General features: G+C 41.8%; 1 protein-coding gene across 1 annotated transcript in view; it reads right to left on the bottom strand.

Annotated features, from left to right (window-relative positions):
• The window catches only part of ITGB5 (integrin subunit beta 5), a 131,361-nt gene that overhangs the window by 100,038 nt on the left and 7,685 nt on the right, over positions 1–23,638 (bottom strand). The window contains exons 2-3 of the mRNA XM_049785882.1: positions 17,434–17,519; positions 10,027–10,231 (exon numbers count right to left, since the gene is read on the bottom strand). Of these exons, the coding sequence (XP_049641839.1) occupies positions 10,027–10,231; positions 17,434–17,519 (291 nt within the window). The remainder of the gene's footprint in view (positions 1–10,026; positions 10,232–17,433; positions 17,520–23,638) is intronic.

The following is a 23,638-nucleotide window of genomic DNA, read 5'->3' as shown; positions in this document are numbered from 1 at the left end:
CTATAGAAACCTGACACCAACAATAGCAATTGTGTGAAAAAATTTTACTGGGACCACAGAGAATGACTCAAGGGTAGTATAACCTAGTATGCCTGGAGTCCAGAGTTGGTCTTATGCCAGAATACTTCAGGGGTAAGGTCTCCTTGTATTTAGGCCAAGGATTTTCCTTTTCTATTTCCCTCATATTTTGCTGGGCCTATGTAAACAACATTGCCATGCTCACACCGTTTTTTCTGTACTCTTTAACTCTTATCTTTAAAAAAAGAAGAAGAGCCAGAAAGATAGCATGGAGGTAGGGCATTTGCCTTGCATGCAGAAGAATGGTGGTTTGAATCCCGGCATCCTATATGGTCCCCCAAGCCTGCCAGGAGCAATTTCTGAACGTAGAGCCAGGAGTGACCCAAAAACAAAACAAAACAAAACAAACAAAAAAAAGAGCTTATTAAACCTTCTGCTAGTGCTTTAATGAGTTTAATAATTTTCAAAAATATACTTACTACTGAACTTTTTCTTCTTTCCTTTCTCTTCCATCTTTAGTTTTTCTTTCTATTTTTTTTTTGGGGGGGCCACACCCAGCGTTGCTCAGGGGTTACTCCTGGCTGTCTGCTCAGAAATAGCTCCTGGCAGGCACGGGGGACCATATGGGACACCGGGATTCGAACCAACCACCTTTGGTCCTGGATCGGCTGCTTGCAAGGCAAACGCCTCTGTGCTATCTCTCCGGGCCCTCTTTCTATTTTTTTAATCATCTTGAAACAAATGTATTATGATCAGTCATGTCAACAATGTGATGCATTTTCTTTTTTTGTTTGTTTGTTTTTGGTTTTTGGGTCACACCTGGTGACACTCAGGGGTTACTCCTGGCTATGCACTCAGAAACTGCTCCTGACTTGGGGGACCATATGGGGCGCCAGGGGATTGAACCACGGTCCAGCCTAGGCTAGCGCACGCAAGGCAGACGTTTTACAGCTTGTGCCACTGCTTCGACCCTATGATCCATTTTCTTTAAATAAATTTAATTAAAAAAAAAAAGAATCTTTGTTTTTTTTTTTTTTTACAATTAGTTATTCTCTCTAAAATTTATGTCCTTTCTTAAGGGTATTATGTCCTTTGTTAAGACTTTTGAAAGATTGTTATCCTGATATACAATGTCCAGAATTGGAAACCAAATGGAAAACATGATCCCGTGTTTATACCAAATCCTGTGTAAGGTTTGGCAGTTTCTCAAAAAGTTAAACACAGAATTACCACATGACCCAGCAATTTCACTCCTAGCTATATATTCATGATTATTGAAAACATATGTCGACACAAAAACTAAAACATGAACGTCTACAGTGCATTAGTCATCACTGGCCCAAAATGGAAACAGCCCAAATATTCAACTGAAATGCAGTATATTTATGTATAAACAACAGACTAGTATTTGGCCAGAAAAAGGAATGAAGTCCTGATAAATGTTACAACATGTACGAGTCTTGGGATGACTCTTTAAAATTAAAGTAGTCAGACATAAAAGATTAGTTCTTTTTCTACTCTTTTAGAAAGAATGATTCACATAAAACTTCCAGAAGAAGCAAAACCACAGACTTAGAAACAGATGAAGAGAGTCGGGATGTGGTAGAAGAGGAGTGACTGTAAATGGTTATAGGGTTTCTTTGGGAGTGATGAGCTGTTCTGGAATTCTTGGTGATGGCTGCTCAACCTTGCAAATATATAATCACCAAATTAGGATGAATTTTTTTTTTAATTTTGGGGCTACTGCCAGCAGTGTGCAGGGGTTATTTCCTGTGGTATTAGTGACTGAACCTGGGGCTCCTACATGCAAAGCTCTAGCCCTCTGAGTCATCTTTCCAGATGGCAAACTTTATGGCAGTTCGAAGAATTTATGGTAGAAGGTAAGCTAAATCTCAAATCCCCCCCCCCAAAAAAAAACTGAACAAAGAATTCTTATTCGAAGGCACCAGAATGGGAGAGCTGGTCTCCAGAACTGAATTCATCTGAAGGGGCTAAGGGTCTTTGGGACACAGATAGAGAGAAGGTGCTCTGGGGTGTGACGATGTATGCATAGAGCTATCTAATAGCACTGTAAGTCATGATATCTGAATAAAAATGGAGTGGGGTTGGGGGGACATAATTCTGCTTAAGTTGGTATGAATTTTTTTTTTTTCCCCAAGGCTAACCCTGGAACTGCCTATCTGAAGTATCCCTTACATTATCCTTTCTGCTACATTTTGTTCCTTTTGGGATTGCTACACCCAGTCATTATCAGGGTCTACTTCTGACTCAGTGCTCAAAGCAGCATGCAGTGATCAAAGTCAGGCCTCTTCCAGGGCTGGAGAGATAGCAAAGCTGGGTAAGGCTTTTGTCTTGCACATGGATGACCTGGGTTCAATCTCTGGCATCCCATATGGTCCCCCCAACACCACCAGGAATGACTCCTGAGTTTTGGGTGTGGCTCAAAAACCAATATCTATATATATAAAAGAAAGTCGGGCCTCTTCCATATAAGCAAAGCATGTGCTCAGTCCTTTGAGTTCTCTCCAGTCTCTTTTATTTTATCCTTGACTGAAAAAGTTACCTTGTGTTTAATGAACTAATGGGAAGCCTAGCAAAAATATTTCTGAAAATATTTCTTGGAAAAACTAATCACCACCTACTGAAATATTGTCGAGTGCAACCTATTGTCCTCTTTTGTGTCACTCTGCCCCCATATATAGACAAATTCCTGAGAAGTGTCTGTACTTCACTTTTAAATGCTAAAATATTCAAAACTTTAAAAGGCAATTAAAGCTTCTAGGTCTTCTATATTGCAGACACATTCACAAATTTCTAGACTTTGAGTATTCTCATCATTCTGTCCTAGATTTCATCACTACAGACTGAAAACAGATTTACAATTTGGGAGTGCTCACAGGCAGCTAGTTCCTCATTACCTCAACTGCCAGCTACAGTCTCTCTATCACACTCTTTCCCAAAGTAGAGCTGAGAACCCATATCATAGTTTTGTATAAATACAAGCTCAGTGCCAGAATAATAGTATGGTGAGTAAGACACTTAACTTGAATGTGGCCAAGCTGGTTCCATCCCCAGCTTCCCATGGTACCCTGAGTGTAGAGTCAGAAATAACCCCTGAGCATTTTCTGGGTGGGTTACCCAAAAACTAAAACTAACAACTAAATAAATAAATGCAAACTCATATTTTCCATGTTTTATTTACTTATTGGTTTAATAAATCCAACATTATTTCCAATCCGGGAAATGTGGCCATCATGCTCAGCTGGAGACATTATTTTACTCTTTTTATTTTAATCAAGACTATATGAATTTTATGCCTAAATAAGCATAATGCATAAATATGGGGCCAAGAAAACTTTGCTTGAGAAGGCTGTGATCTCTTAAATAATGTTTGTTGCTGTTGTTGCTTCATTTGTTATGGGGTAATACTCAGGGGTACTTGGAATTACTTCTAGCTCAGTATTCATTGTCACTCGAGCAGTGCTCAGGAAACCAGAATGTCTGGAATAGAACCTGGACTGTTGCTGCAAAATCTTTGCTCCAGGCATCTGAACCTCCCTATAGTCTTTAAATTGCCTTTTTAGCTCCTCTTTGAGGGACTGCTTTCTAGTCGAACCAAATAGCAGTTGGTTTTTAAAACCAGAATTAAAATTGGGACATCTGGGGGTGGAAAGATAGTACAGTGGGTATGCTTTGTACACAGGCAACCTGCATTTGCTCTCTAGCACCACACCTGCCAAGTGTGATCCCTGAGCTCAGAACTAGGAATAAGACCAGAGCCAAATATGGCCCTAAAACAAACAAATAAACAAAAACACCCCCCAAAGTACAAACCTTCAGCTATAAAATAAGTAATTTCCAGGGATGCAACAAAAAACTTGGGAACTATAGTTAATAACACTGGCATATGTTTGAAAGTTGTCCATGAGAACAGATCTTAAAATGTTAATCAGACATATGTGCTCCCTAGATCCATGAACATGGTCCCTGCATGTAGGTGTGGTCCACATCTCCACTCTTGAGATGTGGTTTCCTACTTTTAAGCCTAGGTCGCCTACTGGGGTCTTTCCACTTTTGGAAAAGCCCATGTTCTCTCTTGAACACATTACTTTCTTATCCTTTATTTCTTTCTTTTTTTGGCCATTCCTGGCTTTGTGCTCAGAAGCCACTCCTGGCAGGTTCAAGGAACAATATGAGATGCTAGGGATTAAACTCGAACAGGGTCAGCCATATGCAAGGCAAATGCCCTACTGCTGTCCTATCACTACTCCAGCCCTTTATCTCTTTCTTATCCTTTCTCTCCTTCCTTACAATTTCTAAATAGAATCTGTTTTTACTTCAAAAAATGTTCAGCATAAAAGTTTTGCAATGTAGTATGGTCATGAATATTAACTAAACTTACTATGATGATCCGTTCACAATACCTACAAAATCAAATCATTATGTTCTGCATTTGAAATTAATACCATGTCTTATATTCATTATATCTGAATTTTTTTTTAATGTGACCTTTGCATTCTGGGTCACTGGTGGGGGGAGATTGACCTGGTAATGGGAATGGCTCTGACTTACTACATATCTGAAATTCAATATGAAGGACTCTGTAGATCACAATGGTTTCAATAAATTAAAAAAACTAAAAATAATTTAAAAAAAATTTTAAAGTGACCTCTGGTTCTGTGTGACCACCAATTCTTTCTCAACTAAATCTACTGCAGTGAATAAGACTTAGTCAGTCACCAAGAAGGCTATTTCTAGAAGAAACATCACAGGCTCTCAGAAAATTCTAAACAAGAGATTAAATTTTTCTTTTGGAGGTTGGAGTGGTGGCGCAAGGGGTAAAGCGCCTGCCTTGTCTGCGCTAGCCTAGTTCCATCTCTCGGCATCCCATATGGTCCCCCAAGCCAGGAGCGATTTTTGAGTGCATAGCCAGGAGTAACCCCTGAGCGTCACCAGGTGTGGCCCAAAAAAAACAAACAAACAATTTCTTTTTCTTTTGCTGTTGTTGCTTTTGGGACACACCCAGCAGTGCTCAGGTACACTGGGATCACTCCTAGCGAGCTTTTGGGGACCATGTAGTACTACTGGAAATCAAACTCAGGTCAGCCAGGCTGTGTTATCTTTCCAGTCACAGGAATTAAAAAAATTTAAGTCACAGGTCAGAGAGATAGCATGGAGGTAGGGTGTTTGCCTTGCACGCAGAAGGACGATGGTTCGAATTCCGGCATTCCATATGGTCCCCCAAGCCTGCCAGGAGCGATTTCTGAGCATAGAGCCAGGAGTAACCCCTGAGCACTGCTGGGTGTGACCCCCCTCCAAATTTTTTAAAGTTGCAAATATCCTTTGATAATGACTCTGAAACTATAAAGTTTTGGAGGGATGAACTTTGGTTCTTGTCTTTCGAGATTACTCAGTAGAAGCCATACACAATTATAAAAGCAGGGCAGTATCTGTTTATTTGTTTTGTTTTGTTTTTGGGTCACAGCCAGTGGTGTTCAGGAGTTACTCCTGGCTCTATGCTTAGAAATCCCTCCTGGCAGGAACGGGGACCATATAGGATGCCAGGATTCGAATCACCATCTGTTCTGGATCGGCTTCTTGCAAGACAACGCCCTTCCGCTGTTCTATCTCTCTGGCCTCAGGGCAGTATCTGAAAAGTGAATTTCCTCATAAACAACAACAACAACAACAGTAATAATAATAATAATAAAAAACAGGAATAAAATAATAATAAACAGGAACAATAATATGTCCAAGTGGATTACTTGTAAGAATTTCCTTGATGTTTATTGTTTCCTAAAACAGTGCTACTCAATTATTTTCTGTCATGTCCCCCTAGGAAGAAAACATTTTTCGCACCCCTCCCGCGCGACTGTAGTATCTTTATTAAAAAAAAAAAACTTTAACCTGCAAAACAAAAATATATAAAATCATTTGAGCTGATTTTTTCATCAGAGGTGATGTCTGGATGAATGGCTACATTGAGCAGTTTTGCAATGCCTAGCTTTTCAATGCGGGGTTTGAAGCAGGACACACCAACTCTCAGCTGCAGAGACATACAGAGACATAAACACGGGGCTTAGCTTGTTATGACAGTGTTTACTGAAGTCAAAGGTGCCCCCCTTTATGGAGCCTCGCACCCCCCCCCGGGGGGGTGCACCCCACTATTTGAGAAGCACTGCTCTAAAAGGGAGAGTCATCTTGCCATTTGTTGTCACCTCCTCTGAGGGTCCAATCCACTTCAGCATGTGCATATCGACCACAGCCCAGGGGCCCCTGTAGAGCTGAGCCACTGACCTAGGTTACGCTGGAACAGAAGCAAAAGTCCCCAGGCATCTCTGCATCAAGGCTCAGTCCCCTCCCCGCCAGTTCCCTCTTCCTCACCCCCAACCTGCATGGCTCCTGCCTTCCCTCTCCACTTGGCAACTCACCAAACACAAAAGCTCCCTGTCAAGGAGAGTGGGGTCACTTGTAAAAATAGTAACTTCTAAAAAAAAAAAAAAATAAGTAACTTATGCAATTTTGTACTTCTCTACCCAGCAGGACCCATTGCCCCTGTCTGTGTCTTTTTCCCAATATAATTCAACAGGCAAATAAAATATTTCTAAGTAGATTGTGATTCTAAACTCTTTTTTTTTTTTTTTTTGGTTTTTGGGCCACACCCATTGACGCTCAGGGGTTACTCCTGGCTATGCGCTCAGAAGTTGCTCCTGGCTTGGGGGACCATATGGGACGCCGGGGAATCAAACCGTGGTCCATCTAAGGCTAGCGCAGGCAAGGCAGGCACCTTACCTCTAGCGCCACTGCCCGGCCCCGATTCTAAACTCTTTCTAGCAATAACTAGTGTATATGCTTACAGTGCTGTGTTAGATCTATTTCTGAACTGCTAAGGATCCCTATTTAAGCTGAGATTCTGCTAGCTCCAAAACCTTTATCTTGGGCTATTACACAGTGAAATAATCATTTCAACCTTATAAAGTAAATGTATACTAAAATACATGCATCCTAAAAATCTCATTTTTGTCTCTGACCCTGGCCGTGAGGAGCCCAGCTGATACAAACCCACAGGTACTGACCAGTAGGGTCACCTGAGCTAAGACAGAACCAGAGTTAGTGCCCACAGCAGTTAACCAGATCTTTCCACTGCTTTGTACTACCTGGAAATCTAAATAAACCACCTAGAGATAGTTATGTTCAATGGCTTTCTAGATAAGGAAATAGTGGGAAAGGCTAAAAGTCAAAGGAATTTGGGGAAAAGCTGCTTCATCCCAAGAAGATAATTTCTAATTTGTTTACATACTCTATAATATGAAAAGGGTTGGGGCTGGAGAGATAGCACAGCAGTAGGGCGTTTGCCTTGCACGCAGCTGATTCAGCTTGGAATAAGTCTTTTGCTGTTGTGTGTAAAGATGCTAGCTACCTTTGGGCATGTCAAGAATTTATCTCGTGTGGGGGGGGGGTGGGGAGGAGGGAGATCTGGGAAATTGGTGGTGGGAATGTTGCACTGGTGAAGGGGGGGTGTTCTTTACATGACTGTAATCATACAACTACAATCATATTTGTAATCACGGTGTTTAAATAAAGATAATTATAAAAAAAAGAATTTATCTCAGGGACTAGAATGATAGTACATGAAGTAGGGACTTGCCTTGGATGCCACTAACCCAGGTTTGATTCTTGTCATCCCATATGATCCCAGAGCACTGCCAGGAGAATTACTCCTGAGTACAGAGTACAGAGCCAGGAGTAATCCTTAAGCATCTCTAGGTGCAGCCCCCAAACAAAAAAGAAAACAGAACAACCACCAAAACAATTATCTAAGACTTGGTGTGCTAACATTCTCACATTTTTTTATTTGGGGGGATGCATTGGGTCACACCTGGCTGTGCTTAGTGGCTACCCCTAGTTCTCAAGTAGTCCCAGGCAATGTTCAAGAACCAAATCCTATGCCAGAGATCAAATGAGTCTGCCTGCCCTGTGCAAGGCAAATCCTTTAATCCCCAAATATTTCTCTGGCCCCAGTTCTTTTTTACAATTATTTTACAATCTATTCTAGAGCTCTCAGAGGTTCTACAGTCACAAAACAAAATCATCTCTAACGTTTGTCCATTCAGAATGCCAATGACTTGAATGAAATTTGCTGACAGGAAAAAAAATACTTTTCCTTGGAAGAAGCATTTTGCTAGAGAAAACTCACATGAACACAGGAGTAAGGTTACCGGTGCCCTTCTATAAAATACAGTATCTTCAGTCACAACAGCCAAAAAGATTGGTGAAGAAGCTCTAGCAGGCCATTCCCCAATATGGCACTGAGGTATACTTAGTACTTTGAAAGCCCTCTGAAAGTGGGATATCAGTCTCTACAAAAATACCCAATTCAAGGAGGCCTTTCCTCAACAGCATGGGGCAGTCAAGGCCCAAAGAGCCAGAGGGGTGCTGCTTAGGTTCCTGAAGACAGTATACCTGACCCTAAAACCACTTTGTCTTGTCAGTTCATCCCCAAGTTACTAGTTCTCATTCCACAATGGATATAAACCTTCTATTTTGGTTATTAACATTCCCACAGCTTCGCAGCATCTAAGACTCTCAAATTAAAGGCTATTTTCTTCCTGTTGATCTGTCTCAATGTCCATTGATTTATTAGACCTGCCAAAGGACCCTAAGAGAGAAAGAGAAAATATTTCCTCTCCAGTATAAACGTGTTTGTCATGGGGCAGACAGTTGGATAAACAAACTATGGTCATGTAGATACTGAGAAGACCTTAGGGAAGAGACTCCCACATGCATGCTCCATGCAGGCATGCTGAAGAAAAGAGCCAGATATAGAATATCCATACTACAGGAAGATTGTAGAGGAGGTGCTGATGAGTCAATTCAGAGAAAGGAAGGAGGGGAAGATAATGAGATATATCAAATGAACACAGTTTCCATCTGTTTTAATGGAAATGTTTGAGCTGGATGAGGCAGTGTTTGCATGACACATTTTCCTAATAAACAAGACATTGGAAGAAGGTTAAAAGGAATATCAGAATGCCAGGCCAGAGAGATAGCACAGTGGGTAGAGTGTTTGCTTCGCATGCTGATGACCCAAGTCTGATTTCTGGCATCCCATATGGTTCACAGAGTCTGCCAGGAATAATTTCTGAGCACAGAGTCAGGAGTAACTCCTGAGTGTTGATGGTTGTGGCCTCCAAACAAAACAACAACAACAACAACAACAAAAGGAAGGAAGGAAGGAAGGAAGGAAGGAAGGAAGGAAGGAAGGAAGGAAGGAAGGAAGGAAGGAAGAGAGAGAGAGAAAGAAAGAAAGAAAGAAAGAAAGAAAGAAAGAAAGAAAGAAAGAAAGAAAGAAAGAAAGAAAGAAAGAAAGGAAGGAAGGAAGGAAGGAAGGAAGGAAGGAGGAAGGAAGGAAGAAAGAAAGAAAAAGAAAGAAAGAAAGAAAGGAAGGAAGGAAGGAAGGAAGGAGAAAGAAAGAAAGAAAGAAAGAAAGAAAGAAAGAAAGAAAGAAAGAAAGAAAGAAAGAAAGAAAGAAAGAAAGAAAGAAAGAAAGAAAGAAAGAAAGAAAGAAAGAAAGAAAGAAAGAAAGAAAGAAAGAAAGAAAGAAAGAAAGAAAGAAAGAAAGAAAGAAAGAAAGAAAGAAAGAAAGAAAGAAAGAAAGAAAGAAAGAAAGAAAGAAAGAAAGAAAGAAAGAAAAAGAAAGAACAGAAGTGGCACCAGGGCAATGACGGAGAGTGTTGGGCACTTTGGTTGTTGGTGAAGGTGCAGTAATGTGGTACATCCAAACCATAAACACGAGGAGTATTGTAACCATATGACCTAAACTACAACAGCAAGGTAGAAATAAGAAAGAAAACAGCTAACTTGGTTTTATATTATAAATATTTCACCCCAATCTGAAAACATGGCAAAACCCTCTGTTCATCCAAGAGTGTTGCTGTCTGTCATCTGGGATAGCTGGGCTATCTGCAGCATTATAAATAGGGGAGCAGGAGAGCGGGGAGCACTCACCGGGTCGCAGGCTCATGGCCATCTTCTGGGGGGTCATCTGAATGACATCAGAGCCCGAGGGGCTGGAGCCCTTGGTGCTGAGGGGCAGATTCCGCAGAACCTGCGTGCTGCTAGCTGGGCTCTCCAACTTGCTTCCGCAGCCGTTGCGCACCAGGTTTGTCTTCAGGTCACATCGGGACATCATTGCCCTTGGGCTGCCGAAGTCCTAGGCATGGAAACAAGGAGAGCAAGGGAAGTCAGGTCAAGGACTTCTGGAAAGCCCAGGGCAAAACCTACAGCTTCCACAGTCCCCCTCCTTGTCTGAAAACTAAGCTATTATGAGGCATTACGAGGAGGAGTCACTGAAGTGCTGGACAGAGAAGCATTTTGTAAGCTGTAACTACAGAGTAAAAGTGTTTGGTTGCTTTAATGTTATTCTAGTCTAAAAGTTACATATACCTAAGAAGTCAAAGAGATAGTATAGGGGTGAATATGCTTGTCTTGTATGCAGCCAATTCACAATATGCCAACACTCCCCACCCAAACATATATAGTTCTTCCAGTTGTGAACCCTAAACACAGAGCCAGGAGTAAGCTCTGAGAACTGCCTAGTGTGACCCAAAAGTCCCCCTCAATCTCAAAAAAAAAAAAAAAATGAATGTGAGAGCTGGGAGAGTGATCAAAGAGCTGGCACGCATGCCTTGTACCAGTAATCAGCCCAGTGTGATCTCCTGCACCACCTGCTTCCCCAAACACCTCCAGGTATAGCCATCACAGCCCCAAGCATCGCCAGGTGTAGCCCTGTAGCTCTCCAAGCAATACTGGGAGTTTTTCCTTTTCTGCTCCCCCCAAATAAGAAAATGTGGCTGGATATGTCTCAGTGGCTAAAGTGCCTGCCTTGTAAGCTTGAGGCTGTAAGTTTATCCCTCGGGCAGCCATATGTACTGGGCACAACACAACCCTAGCAACTTTGCTGTCTGTGGTTCCCAGAACTGCAAGCAATTTCCAGCAACACCTTAAGTAACTCTGTGTAAGCACTATAACAAAAGGGTTTGAGTCCTGGGGAACACCACAACCAAACACACACAAAGAGTGTGACTCCTTATGAGCATGTATGTGAACATCACAGCAAACTCTGGCACCTACAACCAAAATGGACACAAGCATCACAATTGAAAATGGAGCAAGTGTAAACCCAGCAAGTACCATGGCCCCAAATGCATGCCACCACAGCCAAGAGTGGTGACTCTTGGGAAGTGAAAATGGAAAAGAAAAAGGGCATAAAATGATTTGAAAAGAGCAGAGAGATACTGCATAAACATGCTGGAGTACAAAGGGTAAGACACTGGCCTTATATGCTGCTGATCCTGATTTAATCTGAGAACCACATATGGTCCCCAGTGCACTGGCAGGAGTGATCCCTGAGCCCAGAGCCAGGAATAAAATCTTTGTACTTCTGGGTGTGCCCCTCCAAACAAAACAAAAGATTTAAATTTAGAAAAAAAGGTAAATAAATAGTAAATAAAGTAAAGAAAATAATTTTAAATAAATATCATAAATGATAAATAAGTCAACAAAATAACATTTAATAAATATGATAAATAATAGATATTATATTTATTTATAATTATATTATATATTTACATGTATATAATAAACACAAATATATAATATTAAGTAAATATTATTTGTTTATTGAGTATGTAATAACATAATTATATAATTAATAGAACATAAAATTACACAAATATATTTATAATATAATAAATAAAAATGAAATAAAATAATACATATAACTCAATAATATAAATAAATATTAAATAAAAATAAAGTAAATACATAAAAAGAATGGGCTTGTCCCACTAGGGTAGAAAGAACCTCTGGATTGGCCCCCATTTCTACTGGTTCTTCAACCATGGGGTGGTATTACTCTTTTCAAGAAGGACCTCAGGTCAGAGAGCTCTTCTGGTTTGGCTCACAGTTTGCCTATCTGCCTGCTGGTGCCCTTTTGCCTGCTGGCAAATAGCTTGTGGTGGATATTCCTGAACCTGTTTTATCTTCCAACATGTGTCTGCATTACTTCCAGACCTGTGTTCTCCAATCCTCCTTGAATTGGGGTATTCTACAGTGGTAGAATTGGTATTTGAACTTTATTATGAGTAACTTTGCAACTCATGATGCCTTAATTAAAGAAGTAAAATTTGTACCAGAGCAATAACAGAGTGGTAGGGCAATAGCCTTGCATGCAACCAACCTAGAACTGACCTGGGTTCAATCCCTGGCATCCTATATGGTTCCCCAAGCCTGTCAGGAGTGATTTCTGAGAGCAGAGCCAGGAGTAATCTCTGAGTGCTTCCAGCTGTGGCCCAATCTCCCCCACCACCAAAAAAAAAGGAAAGTTAAAAAAATTGAAAAGATAAGGCCAGCGCAATAGCACAGGGGGTAGGGCATTGCATGTGGCTGACCCAGATTAAATCCCCAGCATCCCATATGGTCCCTTGAGCCTGTCAGGAGTAATCCCTGAGTACTGCTGTGTGTGGTCCAAAAAAAAAAAAAAAACAACATATATATATATATATTTAGTTTTTGGGCCACACCCAGCAGTACTCAGGGGTTACTCCTGGCTGTCTGCTCAGGAATAGCTCCTAGCAGGCACAGGGGACCATATGGGACACCAGGATTCGAACCAACCACCTTAGGTCCTGGATCGGCTGCTTGCAAGGCAAACGCCACTGTGCTATCTCTCCGAGCCCACAAAAGCATTTTTTTTTTTTTTTGGTTTTTGGGCCACACCCTGTGACGCTCAGGGGTTACTCCTGGCTATGCGCTCAGAAGTTGCTCCTGGCTTCTTGGGGGGACCATATGGGATGCCGGGGGATCGAACCATGGTCTGTCCTAGGCTAGCGCAGGCAAGGAAGGCACCTTACCTCCAGCGCCACCGCCCGGCCCCTCAAAAGCATATTTTTAAATAAAAAGCTATATAGCACCTCCCCCAGAAAAGAAACAAGCCAATAGTAAATGTTCTCTGTAAGTGGTGGGCAATAAATTCAGTAATTCAACTTTCAGTGAATCAAGAGTTAAGAACTTTTGAGCTGTGTCTGTGGGCTTTCTCAGCCACTGAATGTTGCAAAAGCATGCTGGAGAACAAAGAGGCAACACATATTGTAGCCTCTGACCTATCTTTATCCTAAGAATGTATTACAAGGGGTGAAGGGGTTTGAGGGGAGAGAAATCCCTAGGAAGTAAGGCTTGTTTATCTGTCCATATCCCTAACCATATGAAAAATACAATATATCACCTCATTAGCTGTGGTATAGTCACATTATAAAGCCTAGGCAGACATTTCAAATGTTTATATTAAAAACAAATCAAAAAATAGACTTGGCTCTCTGCATTGAGATTCAAAAATAAAAATTTACAAATGAAAGTGCTAGGGGAGGGGCAGAGCCAGAGCCATAGCACAATGTTTGCCTTGCACTCAGCCAACCCCAGGAGGACCATTCCCCGAATCCCATATGGTTCCCTCCCACCACCCAGTCTGCCAGGATGATTTCTGAATGAAGAGCCAGGAGTAATCCCTGAACACTACTGGGTGTGATTCCCCCTTCTCCCCCCAAAAACAAAGTGCTAGGGGAGAGGTGCTAGATTTCCATTTTATCTTTATTATGGAATAAGAAGGCCACCCAGATAAGAAAAACCTTGGAACCTGGGAGATAACACAAGGATTAAGGCACACTTGTTTGATCCCAGACACATAACCTCCCTCCAGCATCACCAGTTGTGGCCCTGGAGGACCCAACACTGTGAGGACCCAGCAGCTGGTTGGCTGCAACCCAGCTGCAGGTTGGTTGGCTCTGAATTTCTGAGAACGGTTCTAGGACTTCTGAGTACCACCATGGGGCCACTGCCAACTACCAAAAATAGCAAGAGTAATAAAACAAACCAAAAAAGTCTTAGTTTATTTTGGATTTAAGAGAAGGCAGGACATCTTGATATCCCAATCTAATTTACAGCCCCATGAGTTTGGGACAATCCTACCAGTCATCTGTAATAAGTTAATGTGAAAGTTATATTTATATGACTGGTAGAACTTTATAAGAATAAATACCCAACCCCATTACAAGCAGGGTAAAAGGTATGAACAGAAACTTTCTCAAAGAAGATACACAAATGGCCAAAAGGCAAGTGAAAAAAATGTTCTACATCACAAATGATCAGGGAGATGCAAATCAAAACAATAAGACTGCACACCTTAGAGGCGGTAGTGCAGAGCGGTAAGGCTTTTGCTTTGCCAGCTCTAGCCAAAGACAGAGTGAGGTTCGATCCCCCAGAGTCCTATATGGTGCCCCAAGGCAAGAGTGATTTCTGAGCGCATAGCCAGGAGTAACCTCTGAGCCTTACCAGATCTGGCTCAAAAAACAGAAAAACAAACAAAAAAGACTGTACACCTCAAAAAACAAAGCAAAACAAGAACAACCGATACTGGCAATGATGTGGGGAAAAAGGAACTCTCATTTACTACTGATGGGAATGTTGGCCAGTCCAGCCTTTTGGGAAAACAATATAAACATTCCTAAAAAAAAAAAAAAAAAAAAAAAAAACTCTAAGAATTAAGCTTCCTTTTGGCCTAGCAACTCCACTTCTTGGACTATACTCAAGAGTCCCCCAAAAAAGAAAAAAAGAATTTGTACCCTTATGCTTTTTGCAGCACTATCTACAATAGTCAAAATCTGGTAGACAACCAAAGTGTCCAAGAATAGATGACTGGATAAAGAAACTATGGTACTTATACACAATGAAATATTACTTGGCCATAAGAAAAGAATCATGCAATTTACTGCTACATGGAGGAACATTGAAAGTATCATGCTAAGTGAAGTTAATCAAAGAGAGGAAAAGCCATAGCCATAGCACAGCCAGTAGGATGTTTGCCTTGCATGCAGCTGACCAGGGACCAATCCATATTCGATCCTGAGGATCCTATATGGTCCCCCCAGCCTGCCAGGAGTGATTTCTGAACATAGAGCTAGGAATGATCACTGAGCACCCCCCAAAAAATTAAATATTTTTTTTAAAAAAAGAGAGAGAGAAAGAGCATTTCAATTTGATTTTTATTGCATGAAGGGTATAAAGAAATATAATGATGGAATATGAATGCCCATAGACAATGGGAAAAAAGAACATGAAAACTGGTATTCAGTAGAAAATATGCTACCGGATGGGGTTGATGGATAGGACAGGGAGGGGGCAATGGCTATGGTGGAGGGAAACGGTCAACCAGGAGGAAGAAGAGATGCTGAAAGATGATCAAGTGTTATGTATGAAATTCTATCAGCAATTGTACTATAGACCATAGTGCAAAATTTTTTTTAGATATATTTACATAAAGGACCCTAGTTTCTGGCTTTTCATCAGTATTTCATGGAAAAGGAGCAGAGGATAGGGGCAACCACTTGCAGGAGAGCTCACCCCTGCTGACTGGGTTCATCAGCAGTCCAAGCTGGCTCTAGCTCTGATCTCATTTTATGCTTCATTGACACCAGAATTCAGACATTGCCTCCTCTAGGTTACTCAGCAAGGGAGCAAGAGCAACTGAGCTTAAATCTTTAGTTCAAGGGCTCTTGCTTTGCATATGGCCAATCTGGGTTCAATCTCCTGCATCCCATAGGGTCCTCTGAGCCCACCAGGAGCGATTCCTGGACACAGAGCCCTGTGCACAGTCAAGTGTGGCTCCAAAACAAAACAAACAAAAAATATTAAGTTCAATAATGCAACATGTTTTTAGGATACATATTTCATCAAATATGAATTCCTGCTGGATTCTTGGCTAAACCTGGTGAAGGTGAGATGAGTAAAATATTTCTTAGAACCTCAAGGGAATGATGATTTCATCATTTGCTTCCAAGTGTGGAAGCAAAGAAATACAATAAAGATTTTTAAGTGTTCTTGGAAGAGGCAAAGCATGGGTAGACAAAGAAATGTCTGTGGCTTATACCTCCCTCCGGACCTGCACTGAAGTCCTTCCGCCAATACTAAGTGAGCAACTACTGTAGATCAGGTATGGGTGCTGGGATGTAGCAATAAAACATTTTCAAGGAGCTGGAAAGAGAACAGCTGGTAAGGCCTTGCACAGAACTAACCTGGGTTTGATTCCAGGCCCCTCATAAGATCCCCTGAGCACTATCAGAAGTAATTTCTGAGCAGAAAGCCAGGAATAAACCCTGAGCATTCCCAAGTGTGAAAAACAAACAAACAAACAACAACAACAAAAAAGATAAAAATCCTTGCCTGCACATTCCGATGGAAGGGAGCTTACACTCTCTTATCAAATGAATGAGATATGGGAAAGATGGACATATAAACAGGTAGATGAATGACCATATGCTGAACCAAAAACCAAACACTGGGGCCGAAAGTACCAGCAGCAGCCATTGGGCTCCCACTCTACCTCCAGCACCAGTGGGTGTGGGCCCTATAAAAAGTAAATGGCGGGCCCGGAGAGATGGCACAGTGGCGTTTGCCTTGCAAGCAGCCGACCCAGGACCAAAGGTGGTTGGTTTGAATCCCGGTGTCCCATATGGTCCCCCGTGCCTGCCAGGAGCTATTTCTGTGCAGACAGCCAGGAGTAACCCCTGAGCACCGCTGGGTGTGACCAAAAAGTAAAAAAAAAAAAAAAAAAAAGTAAATGGCCCCAAAATTTCAAGACAAGGAATTTCAGAAGTTGCTAAATTGGAGGCCACATTAGCCTCTCTCAAACATACAAACCCAGACATACATCACTCCTTCTAAGACCTGAAGAATAAGCAGAATTTTATTACTGACAAACAGAAGTTGTATGTTTTGTCAATAATATAATTGTATTAAGGCTAGTATATAATCTGTTGCTGCCAGTAAATTCTACTACGTTGACCAGGACCCATCACATGCATCCAGCAGGCACACTATGAACCATTGTGTGAGGAATACACTTACTGGGTTTTTTATTAGAGCAGCAGAAAACTGTAAGTATCATAAATAAGTGAAGAAAGGCACATTCCCCTAGCAGGAATAAAACCTTCCATAATCCCCAGAGACTCAACTCAACTTGGGACATAAAAGTCAGCTCTGGGAAGCTGGAGTGATAGCACAGTGGTAGGGTGTTTGCCTTGCACTTGACTGATCCAGGGTGGATCTTGGTCCGATCCTAGCGTTCCATAATGTCCCCTAGCCAGGAGTGATTTCTGAGTGCATAGCCAGGAGTAATCCCTGAGCATCAAAGGTGTGGCCCAAAAACAAACAAACAAAATAATTTTCAGCTCTGGGCAGGCCATTATCCTGGAAGAAAGCTGAAGGACCTTCACATGCTTCTCCTGTGCCTTCTGGGCCTGGGTGCAAACCCCTACTGGTCCCACAGCTTGGCTTACTTCTTCCTCCCCACCACCCACATACCTCTTTGGAGCACCAGGCACACTTGGGGTGGATAAGGAGACATTCTTCACAAGAGGTGGCACTTCCACTAGTGCAGATGTTGAGGCCTGCAAAGCAAGATCAAGATGTGATCACCTTTGGCTTTAGGGATGACACTTTGAATAGGCCTGGGGAACAGTCACACACTCTCTTTGAGAGAGGGTATGAGGGTGAAGGGGCAGGCCTCAGGGCTGAGACTCCTCAGCAAGTTGAGTTTTTATCAGTGAAACACTGTGCAGTTCTCAGGTCTTGGTGGAGCAAGAAGGTTTGTGACAGTCGAACCATGTAAAAATCCACTCTCTTTTTCCCAAAAAACAAGCAAGCAAGCAAAAAAAAATCACACTTCCCCCTTGGGCTAGAGCAATAGCACAAAAGGTAGGGTGTTTGCTTTGCATGCAGCCAACCTGGGTTTGGTCCTTGGCATCCCATTTGGTCTCCTAAGCCTGCCAGGAGTAATTTCTGAGTACAGAACCAGGTGTAATCCTTAAATGCTGCCAGATATGGCCCTCAAACCAAAACCCAAACCAAACAAACAAACAAAAAACATGTTTTTGCACCTTCTTCTGAGAAAAAAATAACAACAACAACAACAACACCATATTGAGGTGGAATAAGGGCCCTTCACACTTACTAGTCTTTCTTCATGTAGAAGAAAGAAAAACCTTGATTATCACTTCATGATACCATCTTTGATAGCTTTTGAGAAAAGTTAGCATAGCCTCTACAGAGACTACAGTCCACCATCTCTGGAGCAAACGATAGAAGAGATAGAGACTATCTACTGGTAGGTCAAGTAAAACTCACATCATCTTCTCTGTTAGTCAATTTTAAAAAGTTAGAAAAAAACTAAGATGATAAAAAAAATCTTAATTATCTTAAAAGTTACTTATTAGAGGTTCAGGGAGATAATAAAGGGGTTAGAGCACTTGCCTTGCATCCTACCAAATCCAGTTCAAATTCCCAACACTGCATAAGATCCAATGAGCACAGCCAGGGCTCACTTCCGAGTATAAAGCATGGACACCTCTATGCATGCCCTCAAAGCCCCTCCAAGAGTAAAAAGCCCAGTCCTCAACCTCAATCCATTCTATTTTCAGAGGTTTCAAGATAGCACACTTGTAAAAGTAAAGATCAATCCAGGGTCCCCTCTCCTCATTGTCCAACTCCACCCCTAACGAATGTTGCAGCAGCTTCAGCCTCAATGAAACACATCTTTCATCTCCTCTCTCTGAAAAACCTGGCCCAGAAATGCCACTGTGTGTCTCTCCCATGAAAATGATTTTACCTGGTCCTCATGGCACAACAGACTGCTGGTCTCTCTGGATCATGGCCTGGAAGCACCAGAGAGATGGACATAGAGAAACTCAGACTCATTGGCTGAGAAAGCAGGAGTCAGAACACAGCAGGGAAAGGATCTAAAAGATTAACAAGGAAAAGTGATGGACGAAGACTATACATAGCATCTTAGGGAATGTTGCTAGCTCCACTGAGTACCCTACCTTTATTGGAATATACCCTGAACCACTACCTAATTGGATCATTTTCAATCCCTACTTCAATTTTGTTACCAGTTGATTAAACCTGCAGAAACTGGGTAACAGAGGATGCTACACTGTGTCACTCCAATATTTCTGGCAGGAACAAATACCTTTTGAGATAAGAATGGCAGCTGATGGGCCAGAGCAAGAGTACAGTAGGTAGGCTGCTTGCCTTGCACTTGCCTGACCCACATTCAATTCTTGGCATTCCATAAGGTGCCCTGAGCTCTGCCAGGAATAATTCCTGAGTACAGAGACAGGAGTAACCTCTGAGTATCAATGAGCATGGCCCCCAGCCAAAAAAAAGGAGAAAGGAGGAGGAGGAAGAGGAGGAGGAGGAGAAGAAGGAGGAGAAGAAGAAGAAGAAGAAGAAGAAGAAGAAGAAGAAGAAGAAGAAGAAGAAGAAGAAGAAGAAGAAGAAGAAGAAGAAGAAGAAGGAGGAGGAGGAGGAGGAGGAAGAGGAGGAAGAGGAGAAGAAGGAGAAAAAGGAAAAGAAGGAGGAGGAGAAGGAGAAGAAGAAGAAGAAGGAGGAGGAGGAGGAGGAGAAGAAGAAGAAGAAGAAGAAGAAGAAGAAGGAGGAGGAGGAGGAGGAGGAAGAGGAGGAAGAGGAGAAGAAGGAGAAAAAGGAAAAGAAGGAGGAGGAGAAGGAGAAGAAGAAGAAGGAGGAGGAGGAGGAGAAGAAGAAGAAGAAGAAGAAGAAGAAGAAGGAAAAGGAGGAGGAGGAAGAAAAGGTGGTAGAGGAGGAAGAGGATAAAGAGAAGAAAGAACAGCAGCTGGAAACAGAAGTTATAGAGCAGTAGGTAGGGACTTGTCTTGCCTTACATGCACCACATGCACTAATTCCCTACACCACATATGTATCGGCCATTGGGCACCTTGAGGAGTGATCTCTGAATGCAGGGTCAGGAGTTAGCCCAGAGCATCACCATACGTAGCTCCCAAACAAAGCAAAAGCAGTCAGAGGGACCCAGCAACAGGTGCCCACATAGGATTCCTATACAGAACCCTTAAGATCATCTCAGACTCAACAGAGCAGAAGCAGAAGACTAAAGGCTCTACTGGGGGTCATACAGCTGCCTGGGATAAGAAAGGAACATGAGCAGGCTGTCTCCCTGCATCTTGGCTTCCACCACCAGGCTCAGGGCCAAAGACTTCCATTCTGACCCAGTCCTGGCTGGGCGCTAGTCTGCTGTGTCATCAGAAAAGGACCTTTGACCTGATACCAGCTGAGACTCCAAGGAAGTGACAGGCATCTGGTAGGAAATGATGAACAGTTGTTGACTTGTCACATAGCATTACTAATCATCTCTCTGAGGATGACATATGCACACACAAGAGCCAAGTTCTCTTTAACTGCTCAGAGTGAATCCTCTAAAGTGAGGTTGCTGTTGGGACAAATGCGAATTTGGGAAACCAAGTATGAAGCAGTTCTGACATTCAGGCTCTGAATAAGGACTGTGAGAGAGGGAAATGAACTCAGCCATATCAGGAGAGCTCAGCTGGCCACGTATCAGGGAGCAGAAAGGACTTCCAGACACATGCATATGTGGACACACATCTGTGTGCTAGTGACACTGGCTTTGGCTTCTTCCTCTACCTATTAATATTTTACAGAGTTGAGAATGGGCTGAATGAGTCACCTGGCACCCGTGAACATTCTGAACGAAAGGAAGCATGAATAAAAAGCCAAACAGCTGGAGTGCACCAAGGTCAGGGAGCTGAGTACTGGATATGAAAAAGGCAAATGTGGCCCAGACCAGCTTCATCTTTTCTGAGTTGCTGTTTGTAGAATGACAGTTCCCAGATTAGCCCCATAGCCTGTAGCCTTTACTTGAACATTTACAGCAAGCCATCCTCTGAGAACACACCCTCCATCTAACACTCATCCACTGTCTTCCTTGCAACAGTCTGCTCCAGGCAACCAACTGTGAAGACCATCATTCTGGGATTAGAGGGATAGGGTTAGTGGTAGGGCATTTGCTTTGTACACAGCCGACCCAGGAAGAACCTGGGTTTGATTCCTGGCATTCCATATGGTCCCAGGAGTCTGCCAAGAATGATTTCTGAATACAGAGCCAGGAGTAACCCCTGAGTGCTGCTGCGTGCCCCCCCCCAAAAAAACCCCCCACAACCAACAAAAAAAACCCCACCAAAATCATCATTCTGGCATAGCATATAAAATGCTTCTCTGTCCCATGACAGTATGCTTCAAGGGTGGAGAAAAGGATGTAGAAACCCTGTATCTCTTATGCCAAGGGAATTCCCTTTCTAATTTCCCCAAGTCTTACTGTGCCTATGCCAAAAAAGAGGGGTAGGGGATGGAGTGGTGGCGCAAGCTGTTAGGTGTTTGCTTTGCACGTGCTAACTTAGGACAGACAGTGGTTTGATCCCGCAGCGTCCCATTTGGTCCTCTAAGCCAGAAGCAATTTCTTTTTTTTTGTTTGTTTGTTTGTTTTTTAGGGCCACACCCATTTGTTGCTCAGGGGTTGCTCCTGGCTAAGCACTCAGAAATTGCCCCTGGCTTGGGGGGACCATATGGGATGCTGGGGGATCGAATCGTGGTCCTTCCTTGGCTAGCACTTGCAAGGCAGACACCTTACCTCTAGCGCCACCTCACCGGCCCGGCCCAGGAGCAATTTCTGAGTGCATAGCCAGGAGTAACCCCTGAGTGTCACCGGGTGTGATCCAAAAACCAAAAAAAAAAAAAAAAACCAAACAACAACAACAACAACAACAACAACAACAACACCAAAAAACACTAGCTATCAAATATAATCCAACAATGCATCAAATAGATTCTACACCATGACCAGCTAGGATTTATCATGGGGATGAAAGGATGGTAAATCAATCAACATACTATAAAATATCAGTAAAAAATAAAATCATATAAATAAATGTTATACATAAAATCATATAAATAAATAAGATCATATAAATAAAAAAACTCTTAATAAAACCCAGCACCTCGTTCTTGATAAAAAAGAAACTCAATAAAATGGGAATTGAGGAAACTTTCCGCAATATAGTCGAATCCACTTAGCATAAACCCACAGGAAGCATTATACTCAGGGGTCGGAGAGATAGCATGAAGTTAAGACGTTTGCCTTGCATGCAGAAGAATGGTACTTTGAATCTCAGCATCCCTGAGCCTGCCAGGAGCGATTTCTGAGCATAGAGCCATGAGTAATCCCTGAGCACAGCTGGGTGTGACCCAAAAGTTAAAAAAATAAAATAAAATAAAAGCATTATACTCAGTGGGGAAAAACTGAAAACCTTCCCTCTAATATCAGGCAGAAGATAAGGTTGCCTACTCTCACCACTTCTATTTAATATAGTTATGAAAGGACCTGCTATAGCTAATAAGCAAGAAAAAGTCAGGAAAGGCATCCAGAGAAGAAAGGAAGATGCCAAATCTCACTATTTGTGGAAAATATACAATATTTGGAAAATCCTAAAGACTACAGAAAAGGTTTGTAGAAATAATATTTTTTGTAGTCAAGTTGTAGGTTACAAAATTAACATGCAAAATTCCATGACTTTCCTCTATGCAAATAATTAATTATAAGAGATATTTTTTAAAAATCCAATTTATAATTGTGCCTCAAAATCAAGTATCTTGGAATTAACTTAACTAAAGTGGTGACAGACTTATACAAAGAAAACTACACAACACTATTGCAAGAAATAAAAAAGACAAGAGGAAATGAAAATAAAAACATCCCTTGCTCATGGATTGGGAGAAATAACATCATTAAAATCACAATATTCCCCAAAGCATTGTACAGATTCAATGTAGTTAATCTATAATAATATATTCATGATATTTGTCAAAGACATAGATTAAATATTTCTTTTTTTTTAAATACTTTTAAAATTCATATGGGGGGCCAGAGTGATAGCACAGTGATGAGGTGTTTGCCTTGCATGTGGCAGACCCAGGATGGACCCATATTCAATCCCTGGCATCCTTTATGGTCCCCCAAGCCTACCAGGAACAATTTCTAAGTGCAGAGTCAGGAGTAACCCCTGAGTGCTACTGGGTGTGGCCCAAAAAACCAAAAACCAAAAACCAAAAAATAAAATTTATATGAAACAACCCCCCCCCACCAATAGCTAAAGCAATCCTTGGGGAAAATAGGTAGCAGTCATCACTTTTCCCAACTTCAAACTCTACTACAAAGACGTAGTAATTAAAATGGCAATGTATTGGAATAAAGACAGACTTTCAGATCAGTGAAACAGAATTGAATACCCTGGGACAGATCTATAGGTATATTAGCTAATATTTGATAAAAGAGCTAAAAATATGAAGTGGAGCAAGGAAGACTTCTTCAACCAGTGTTGCTGGGAAAATTAGTCAGCTATGTGCAAGAAAACACATATTTCTTTCTAACACCAAGCACAAAAGTCAAATTAAAATGGAATAAAAACCCTGATATCAGACTTAAAACCATAAGGAGTATAGAGGAAAACATAGGAAGAACTCTTCATGACATTGAAACTAAATACATTGTCAAGGATGAAATATCTCTGACCAAGTACGTGGAAGCAAAGATAAACAAATGAGACTACATTAAACTAAGAAGCCTCTACAAGTCAGAGGAAATAGTGACCAGGATACAAAGACTGCCCATGGATTAGGATAA

This window comes from Suncus etruscus, chromosome 13 (genome assembly GCF_024139225.1).
Source record: "Suncus etruscus isolate mSunEtr1 chromosome 13, mSunEtr1.pri.cur, whole genome shotgun sequence".
Lineage (NCBI taxonomy): Eukaryota > Metazoa > Chordata > Mammalia > Eulipotyphla > Soricidae > Suncus > Suncus etruscus.
Note: the sequence above shows the minus strand (reverse complement) of the source record. Positions and strands in the feature narration are given on the sequence as shown.